This window comes from Protopterus annectens, chromosome 8.part0, assembly GCF_019279795.1.
Source record: "Protopterus annectens isolate FY-2018-M chromosome 8.part0, PAN1.0, whole genome shotgun sequence".
Lineage (NCBI taxonomy): Eukaryota > Metazoa > Chordata > Ceratodontiformes > Protopteridae > Protopterus > Protopterus annectens.
Genome location: NC_056741.1, coordinates 1,607,654,387 through 1,607,665,203, shown reverse-complemented (window position 1 = coordinate 1,607,665,203; position 10,817 = coordinate 1,607,654,387). Strand labels below are relative to the sequence as shown.

Here is a 10,817-nt window from a genome sequence, read left to right as displayed (position 1 = left end):
AATGGCTTGTCGACCATCTCAGGTAGACCCATATATATATATATATATATATATATGTAAAAATATGGGTCTACCTCGACCCACCGAAATTACCTTTTTCTGAAATGTAATTTTGCGACCCTTTTTTCCAAAAGTGCATTTATCTGAAAATGCACTTTTGTGAAAAACAGAGTCAACGAAAAGCAAAAAAAAAAAAAAAGTAAAAATATCTACACAAAACACCTTTATGCAGGGGGGGCAAGCCCCCCTGCACACCTCTGCTTCTTCTATATTCTAACTCAGAGACCGCACTACAGTGGGGAAAAGGGAATATTCCTTTATCCCCATTATATGGCGATCTACAACAACTTCAGTTGATTTTTGTTGACTCTTTTTCGCGAAAGTGCATTTTTGGATAAATGAACTTTCAGAAGAACGGTGTTGCGAAATTGCGTTTCTGTGTGTGTGTATGTATGTGTGTGTGTGTATATATATATATATATATATATATATATATATATATATATATATATACATATATATATAGCCTTGACCAAAGAAAACAGACAGACGCCGAGCCAGAACTGCTGAGCGTTGCTGCCGCTTTATTGGTAATAGTCGGTTTCATCAGAGCAAAATGTATGTATATATATATATATATATATATATATATATATATATATATATATATATTAGATATATATAATAGACATTTTGCTCTGATGAAGTTCAATTGTTACCAATAAAGCTAACGAAAGCGCTCAGAAAATAACAGAGCTGGCTCAGCGTCTATTCATTGGAATTCTGTTTTTGTTTTTAACAGTTCGGAAGTTTTCAGTAGTATAAGTTTATTTCTTCCTAGTCTTATTCGGTTTTGTTTTTCTTATATATATATATATATATATATATATATATATATATATATAGAGAGAGAGAGAGAGAGAGATGTACATAGTTATTTAAATTTTGCTTTTGGTATTCACTTAATGTTTTAAAGTTGACCTGCCTCTTGACTTTCACAATAAATAATGTAAAGGTAACATTTTCAATGTCTGGTTGCCCTCTCTTTGCAGCATACAATAAAATACGATATTTTTTAAGTGTGTGTTGTGCTTATGGACTGCGTTGTTACTGAACACTTATTTATTGCCACATTTGATATATTTCGATAGTAACATACTCTGTCCTCCTTTCGTTATGTTTCATTTGTCTTTTAGTTCGAGAGAGAGACCATAATTTGTGTCACAATAACTCTTGGAGTTTTCCTAAGTATGATACGACTGAGATGTGTATTAAAAGGTTATTGTACCTCCCCCCCTCCCCCTGCTTAAAGCTTCCTGAAGAATGATTTCCTTTACAGTTTCTGTCAGCAGCCAACATGATATAAAATTAAATGTATGCCATTTGATTGATGCTGAATTTTTTGTAGTCAGATTTCTTGGGAAAGATGAACTTACTTTAGCAAATTTGTTTTTTTCCAGATCTGCAGACTGAGAGAGAACTCCTGGAAAATACAGGTAATTAAAAAAGTTTCTTCTGAAAAGTATTGCATTGCATTAGTTGAAAGTGCACTGTTAAGAAGTCAAACTTCATTCCACATTTATTGTTTGAGGGATAATAGTTGAGGATGTTTATACATGAGAAGCTTTGCCTTCTAGTTTGTAACCTGTGCCTTAATTGTTTTTAAAGCTTGGACCTGCCTTTCTCTTTCTTTGCCTTCTTTTGACACAAAGTCACTTGGACTTCTTGTGGTATTTTTACATTTCCTGTTGGAGCTTAGTGACAGTCTCCTGATTCCCAATGTACAGTAACTTGCATTTAAAGTCTTTTAGTTATGCCAACTTTCTATTTTCCTCAAACGGCTCCAAATGCAACACTTTCAAATTGAAGCGTGCATTCAGAAGAAGATTGTAATCCGCGGTGGTGGTGCTGCGGTAGTGTAGTTGCCTCACAGTCAAGACGCTGTCTGGTTCGATTCACAGCTAGAGCGTCTTCTGCGTGGAGACATGCATGAATGGGTGTACCTTCGTTGAAGGTTATGCGTCAGGGCTGGCATCTCAGTACGTAAAAATCAACTGCCAATCATTAGCGGACCGGAGTTCCGCTATGGCGATCCCTAACCGGGAAAATCTGAACGAGACAAGACAATTCAGAAGAAGATTGTACCCAGAGGACTATGGGTATTAAACATGCCCACCACCGGAACTGCCTATCCAGAATTGTATCGATGGCAGCAACTGAATATCGAGGTGAGCCTTAGTTATATGTCTCTTCTAAATGAAGAGAATAAACTTAAGGAACTAATCAGAAAACAACAAACTGACTTATTGAAGTGTTTTCCGGTTGTGGAAGTTGAGCGTTTAATGGAAAGACTACTTGATAGTGTCTTTTTGTTTGAGAAACGGCTACTCGAACAGAAAAGGCACAAGTTACAAAGGGACTTACGACTTTTCTAATGGTCAGGTCTTTACTTGTCCTAGAAATGTTAATAATAAACAGGGTCAATCAAGAGGAAGTAGATCTATACATGTTTCTATGTCAGAACCTGTGTGTTTGAATTCTGCTGTCGTGGTTAACAATGTGGTAGACAATGTTAATGAAAGCACTGAGATCCTTACTACTAGTTCTTCTGCTAATGTTAGCAGTATTCCTGATGCATCACCATCACCACTGATGACAGAAGTTGACAAAAGTGCAGGATATATTAGTACTAATATTAATAGAGAACATGAAGTTAATAACTACTATACTGTTAATATTTCCTCAACATCGGTTAACCTTAATCCCCCTACCTGTGAACCTGTAGTTAGAAGGAAAACATCACCTCTTTGTGAATCGGGATCGACACACCCTCCCCCTTTCCCAATTACAGATATTCAAAGGAGGGGAAGGAGTCGATCCATGAGCAGGGGGAGACAGAAAAGGAAAGCCTCTGGTGGAGAGCAGAAAGGTCCCACTCTGAAGAAGATGTGGGAGAGGTTAACACCACCATAGTATGGAGCATATCACATAGACCCCTAGATAGACATGAGACAGAAGTGTTAAATAGGGGTCTTTCGTTTATACCTACTGCCAACAGTGATTTAACAGCTACTATTTTAGATACTAAACTCTTTGTTCGTAATGTACAATTGAAACTTCTTTTTAAGAATGAAGCCAGGAATGCTCATCTATCTCGTTTTCACAAACCTAGTTTATTTGTTCCCAATTACCATCCCCTTTTGGTTGCATTTTGTAAAATGGTAGAAGATGTTTATAACTTATATAGTCACTCTCATAATAGAACTAAAAGAAGCAATGTACTATATAGGCAAAGAACAGCCTTACAAAGGCTTAAAAATGATAGGAACATCATTATTAGGTCAGATGACAAAGGTTTGCCTGTAGTAGTGATGGATATGGTTAGAGTACAACTCCAGTATGAATGAAATGCTTGGTGAGATTAGGTTTTATATGACTATATCCCTACAGGAAGTCAAGAATTATGTAGTAAGGGTCTATAATACCCTTGATGACCTCAATAAAAGTGGAATTATTAGTACAGAACTGTTTGACTTTTTCTGGGTTGAGAATCCATTGATACCTACCATTCAAGGCCTACCGAAGATGCACAAGGACCCAACCCACCCCCTCAGTGAGACCTATTGTAGCTGGTAGGGTTGGGTCACTGAGCCTCTATCAGTGTACATAGAGAAAGCTTTAAGGTCTGTAGTTGATTTGAATTCGTTTATCCTCAGAGACGCTCAACAATGTTTGTTAGATCTCTGTAAGAGAATGGAACTAATACAGGATGCTCTCCCCTATTTTCTAGTGGCAATGGATGTCAAATCACTTTTTACAGTCATCCCTAACCAAAAATGTTTAGAATGTATCCACAAGTACCTTACACAATACACTGATTTTGCAACTACTAAAGCAGATTTGTTGTGTTTGTTAGAAATAGTGTTGGAGAAGAACATTTTCTTGTTTAATTATGACCTGTTTATACAAAAGGATGGCGTAGCTATGGGCACATCGTGTGCCAATAGCTACGCCAACCTAGTGATGGCTACTTGGGAAAAGGAGCATTTGTTTCCTCTACCAAGGTACAAGAAGTGTGTTGTTTTCTACAGACGTTTTGTGGATGATCTCTTTTTCCTATGGACAGGAAGTAAGAGCGAGTTGAATATTTTCTGTGAAGAAATTAACTCCCTCACAGAATATTTAAAATTTACTAAGGCTGAATTGATCCATAGGATTACTTTTTTGGATGTTTATATAGAAAGACTGAGTAATGGTAAACTGAATACCGGTGTTCATAGGAAATCTTGTTATAGGAACACCTTGTTACATAGAAGGGAGTATGCACCCGAATTATGTCTTTAATATTCAACGTCAAGCTGTTCGAGTTTCTAGACTCAACCCTGCACAAAAGGGATATGAAAAAGAACTGGCTAACCTGAAAAATAGATTACTAGCTAGGTCATATAGTATGCGTGAAATTTCTAATAGTTTTCGAAGTATTGAACAGTCCAGGTACGATAAAGCGTGTCCATATTTTTCTGTCATTGGTAGTGATAAGTACTCCAGTAGACATAGTTCTTCACAATTAACTAACTATGGTAGCTTATCTCAAAAATTTTTTCTTTTACACACCATGATCTTGACCAAGTTTAAAGAAATTATTTTTAAGCACTGGAAAGTTTTAACTGTAGACCCTCAGATTAGCGAAGTTGTAGGTGAACATCCACAACTTTTATTTAAAAACAAGAAAAATCTTCATAGAATCTTGTGTTATCCAAAAATTATGAAAATTTATAGTGATGTCACCCATAACCAAGGCACGGCCCCTTGCAATAATTGTAATTTTTGCTCTTATATTTGTAATTTTAATATTTGTCCATCCAGTTACTTCTCAGTGTTCTATATTTGATGTAGCTGCTAACTTTAACGCCGAACATGTTGTTTATCTCGCATTATGCACCTGTTGCCCTGCCTTCTATGTTGGTAAAACCAACAGAAGGCTCAGTAACAGGATAAGGGGAACATAGCAAGCCAAGCACCAATGCTTTATCCAAACATGTCTTGGAAACAGTATGCACACTTTTAAATTCATGGTTCTTTATGTAAATACCCCTAGTTTGAACGGGGGGGGATGTCAGAAATTTTACTGAAAGAAATGAGATTAAATGGATTATTAAATTCCAGGCACATTTTAGTTCAGGTTTGAATGATAGAATTCCCTTAAACCCGGTTCTTAAGAATAAGAGATTGACTGTCGGTTAAATTTTAAAACAACTTTTTCTATGAGCTTATTTATGTTTTTGTTCTATAATTGTTTGTGTATTTGTCTCTTGATATAGTTATAACAAAAGTTTTAATAGTGTTGCATATATGTGTATTAATGTTTTTTTACTAAGTTAGGCTGCAACTTTAAAAAATCCATTATGACGTCATTTGTCTTAATTTGATAGTCATATATATATATATATATATATATAAAGTGAGCAGTGATTTATGGTGTGTATATGGCCTGAGGAAGCCTTTTGCCGAAAGCGCTTACCTATTTCCTGTGTCTAATAAAATGCTTGGATTTTACTAGGGATTTGTGAACTCAGCACAACTATCGTGTCTGGTCTGCTTGACTTTTTGATGCTGAAGATTTTGCTCTGCACAGGGTTGTTCCTGGGCTACATCGTTTATTCTACTTATCCATTCTATTTTCCTTGTTTTGAGAGTGTTTATTGACATCATTCCAAGATTTGTTTAATCTGCTGGTGCCAGCTGCCTTTACTGTACATGCTGTAGAACTGCCAGGTAGTACCAAATCTTTGACCCTCATTTGGAAGGCTCGATCTGCCTTCTTGCCACTCAGTCCTTTGTTTCAGAATTGTTAATTGAACACAGGCACCCACATCTGACTAAAGCTGCATATTTGTGTCATCAAGACAACTCTGAGGTGGACTTCATTGGTGGAGCAACTTTATAATGGAACTTGGCGGGTGGGGTATACAGGTGAGAGAAAACAAAGAATCTGCAAGGTTTTGACATTCTGCATTTGAATGCTTAAAATAGGTTTGTTGGTGTTGGAGGGTTAAGACATTGAGACTTCTAAGATATATATATATATATATATATATATATATATATACATACACACACGTGCATGTATATCATCAAATAATTTAATGTTAACAATACTTTTTAAATGTATTTTAATTTTTACCAGGTAAGGCAAATAATATAGCTACAAATACACGAAAATTCTTTGTTACTCATCACGCTTAAGACTTGACTTGTTTTAATGTCTGTATCTAGTATTGTGGCAAATATTTGTTTGGATTAATTGTTACATATTTTTGTAACGTGCAAGGACAACTGTAATTCAGACACATGCTAATAAGTAAAGTTGCTCATTACTCTTTGAAAACATGTTTTTGGCAGAATGGAGTGAGGAAAACAGTAAATGATATAAACTAGCATTCTGTTTTTTTCAGCATTAGAGGATCATGCAGAACGAGTACTTTAACTTCATGACATGCATTTTTCACTAGCTTAAATATAATACGGGGGAAAGCTGATATGAAACAAAAATGAACATAAACAAGCTTAATTTTAATATAGGATCATTTTGTTTTTGCACATACATGTTTATGTGCGATATGCCATTAAGGCACTAAATGTGGGTACTATTCTAGTATGGCTTGAACTTGTTTTTGTCTGTAGTGTATATGGCTGAGACTGTACAATAGGTGGCATTTGTCATGGGTTGACTAACAGCTCAGAGAGTTCTCCTGGTAATGCTTTTTTCTGACTTGGTAAGTTATTCCATTTTCTGAGGAACTGAGAAAACTATATAAATCTGGAGGTTGTTCTGTTCTCTCCCAGCATCTGTAGAAGTATTTCTAGTTGTCACCTTGTGTATTTATTGTTTATGTAGGTTCAGTGTTGGCTTTAAGTGCGTTTTGTTTGTTACTGTATTTTTTCTGAATTTCATACATGCAGTTTAATTGCTTTTGCATATACATATTTACTTAACTACTTGATCAAGATTTCCTTTGTTTGAAAAGTTGAAATTTCTTAGCAGATTTTTTAAAAGCTTGCTTTCCCTAAATATTGGTAATCCTTTTCATATTTAGAAGAGTAGATTAACTTAAATGTGATGCTTTTTGGAATATCTTGTTTCATCCCTCAAAGAAAAGTGGGCAGGTTTTTACCTGTAAAGTAGATACTTGGCATTGTGCATTATAATGTTGCCTCAGATTAAGGGTCTAGTACTTGAACCCATTGTAGTAAGCAAAGTGGTTGTCTCACTGGCTATAACTGCAGTGCTTACCATACAGTAGGAAGGTTAGTAGTCTTTCTAAAGAGTGCTTGGGATAGCAGCAGCTGTGTGGAATATTGACCAGACTCGAGACTTTCAATTTCCTAATTTGGTTTTTGCGAGATCCTTTTGTCGCAGATTCATATTATTCTCCAAGCATCCTTCTGTACTTGTATGATTCCTCTGTCTACTATGCTGAAGAGTATCATAATAAGTCTTCATTATTTTTAGTTTCATACATTTTGACTTTTCTGTTGTGCCTGCTCAGTTTTTGTGTGGTCAGAAAAGTTAATTTGGTTTTGAACTAACCACCCTCTGTTGTATGAAAAGACATTTTGAAGTCTGTGCTTTCAAAGTGTTTTTTTTTGTTTGTTTGTTTTATATGCTTTGAGCTTTCCAGAAGGAAGTTCACTTTTAATCTACTGGATAGGGAGCTTTTCATTCATTGTTTGCCAGTAAGTAAAACTGTTTAGAAAAATGCAGAAAATGAAACCGTAAAAGTAGTAATGTTTTGAAACTACATATTTTGAATAAAATACTCAATAAAATCTGCACATTTCATACTGTACATATAGGTGAATCATAGTCCACATTGATGTGAATGACCTGAGATGTACTTCTGTTGGCTATATGATGAGACACGAGACATTACGAAGCCCTCAGACTGTGTCTCATGCTGGTATGAGCCAAGCATTGTGCAGCATATTACTATCACCGAAGATGATCCCCACAGTATGAGCAAAAGATGACTGATTTTAACAATTGGCCATCTTTCTGGTGTCATTCTAAAGGGATTCAGTATTTGTCAACTTGGGAGGATGTGATTAATCGACCATGTTGCTTTGCCATTGATGATCTGCCCCTGTCCCCTCTAGGCTTTCAGAATACTGGCTAAAACTTTATCTACACCCATAGTGCTTTTTTAGGTAATGCCAAATTGATAAACCTACCAACATATAAAAATCATCTCAGCTGAAACTTAATGTGTTACTGCTCAAGCCAGAAGGCTAAATAACTTTACTCCCTCCAAGCCCTACTATCACTCTAGAATACAGACATTTGTGCAGTTAACCAGGCATGGTTTAAAGAGGCAAGAAAGTACCATGGAAGTGCATGGTTTCATTGCCTTCCACACTTAGACAACTGCCTGCACTAATGAGGGCTAAACCTCGAGTTGTCTTGATTTAAATGAGTAACAAGTACATCTGTAGGTTGGTCAAACAGGATGACCCGCTGGAGTTCCTCCATACACTTATCACCACACATCAAATCCTGTACTATATCCTAGCCAGCTATAGGTCACCCTCTTTGTGTCTAAAGCTCACAGTATGTACTTGGGCATACTGGAAACCCTTGTTATTCAACCCAGCACCCTTCTCATGGGAGACTTCAGTTACCCCTCTATAGACTGGGGATTTTACACAGCCTCAAATCTATAGGCACAGAGATTCCTAGACTTCATAACTTAAAACACCCTTAGCCAAAAACATTTACTAGAGGCTCCAGAATACCAGATGTCAAACTCACAAATATAAAAGAAAATTGCAGGTCCTCCATCTGGTAAGGTCCATAAACCATTTTCCTCCTAAATCAAAATCTGCTCTGTAACCTGGGTAAAACTAGTAATAGGAACTATTCAAAGGCAAGCTACCTTTCATTAAGGGATGTTTTGACAAAATGTAGTGCCCCTTTAAACCTCAAGAACACAGCAGTCTACGCTGAATTGCTTTCAGAAACTTTCTGAAACTGCTTTCAGAAGCTGTACCTACCAGAAGCAAGCTCAGAAGTAGCCCAAGAAACAAACCACCCTGGTGGCATCCCAAATTAAACAGGATATACAACAAAAGGAAAAAAATATGGCAATAGTCAGGAAGGCTGATTCCCATAACGGTAACTCTCATTAAACTAGGCAATTAAGAGGGCTAATTAAGAAAAACAGAGCCAACTTTGAGTTGAGATTAAGATAGCTTCCCAGGTGAAAGATCACTATCACTCCACCTTTAGCTATGTCAGAAACCTCAAGGGTGATGTAGCAAACCTGTTTGTAGACAAACAGTTCCAACTTTACCACCTTCTCCCAAGAAATATTTTCAAACATAACCCCTCCAACTGTAACTAAGGAGCATGTACTGGCTGTGCTAGCTAAAGCCAATAATAATGCCTGATTTGGCCCCAGTAACATCCCAGGATGCCCTTTGAGCAGTCTAAAATATGGACTTACCAGGATCCTTGCAGGCACTATTTAACTGTAGTCTGGAAGGCTGCATCATTAGAACGGAGGAAAACCTTCAACAGATCCTGGAAACTGCAGACCCATTAGTCCTAATAATTCTTTCAATGGCTTTTCAAATAAGACTTTTCATAGAAATTATTAGCAAGGACATTGGAGACCTCCAGACACCATCTGTCTCCGTTTGGCTTTGTCAGAGGAAGGTCATAATTACTGAACATGGTGGACTACTTTGAAAAGGTTAGTAAGGCAATGGGTGAAGGAAAAGCGGTGCTTATTGCTTGCCTAGATCTGGCTAGAAGTGTTTGACAATGCTAGAGTGGTGTTCTGTGTCACCAAACTTATGGAACTAGACATAAACCCTTTTATAATGTGCTGGATAGCTAGGTGGCTTATGGATAGGGCCGAAGGGGTTAGTATCTGTGATGGTCACCAGTGCCGAAGGGGTTAGTATCTGTGATGGTCACCAGTGGAGTCCCTCAGGGCTCTTTGCAAGCCTGCTCTTTGGCATGTACTTCTTGGAAGTGAAAGCCAATGTTGAAGACCTCTGGCTGACCTACTTTGTAGATTGTAAACTGGGAGCAGTCATTGAGTCCCCTCGAAGAAAACCTTCAGGAAGGTCACATATAAACAAATGCTTCATGCCAAAGCCATGTCTTAAAACTCTGTGCCAAGAAAAGTACTACAGAACTTTTTTGGAATTCATCTGACCTAGGCAGCTAGAATTAATAAAACACCCCTAAAAGTTGATAAACTAGTCAAGGATCCTGTATAGATGGTAAACTAGCCAAGGATCCTGTATAGATAGTAAACTAGCCTTCAACTAGCATGTGTCCAAAGTAGTAAGAAAATCCTATGTTGCTCATCTTGTAAGAACATGCCATCTAGGACCAAATAGGTCACTGTACTTAGCCTTTACCAGACCCATCAGAGAGTATAATGCCCCTTTTATGTACCTGTCTAGATGCATACTGCAACGTCCACAAAGGGTACTTGAATGCAAGGAGTAAACGCTGTCCTATGCAGGGAGTAAATAAAATGTCCTACGCTGATCATCTGAAAGCCCTGCCTCTTCACTCTGTACCATACATAATACTGAGAGGTGATCTTTGCCTGGTGTACAAGGTGTCCATGAACCCAGCTCTGATGAACCTTTTGCACATCTGCAAAAGAAACTGTACCAAAATTACAAGAGCAAAAAAACTAAGTTTTGCTTGCAATGTAAGTAAGTCATGTAGAGAGAATTTTCTCTCAGAATTTCCATTCTCTGGAACAGGCTGTCCATTCATATGAAGCAGAGTTTCT

At 37.1% G+C, this 10,817-nt stretch overlaps 1 protein-coding gene across 4 annotated transcripts in view; it reads left to right on the top strand.

Annotated features, from left to right (window-relative positions):
* Positions 1 to 10,817, top strand: part of CADM1 (cell adhesion molecule 1) — a 1,905,513-nt gene that overhangs the window by 414,294 nt on the left and 1,480,402 nt on the right. For all 4 annotated transcript variants that reach the window (XM_044081147.1, XM_044081146.1, XM_044081145.1 and 1 more), the window contains exon 2: positions 1,461 to 1,496. In XM_044081147.1, the coding sequence (XP_043937082.1) occupies positions 1,461 to 1,496 (36 nt within the window). The remainder of the gene's footprint in view (positions 1 to 1,460; positions 1,497 to 10,817) is intronic.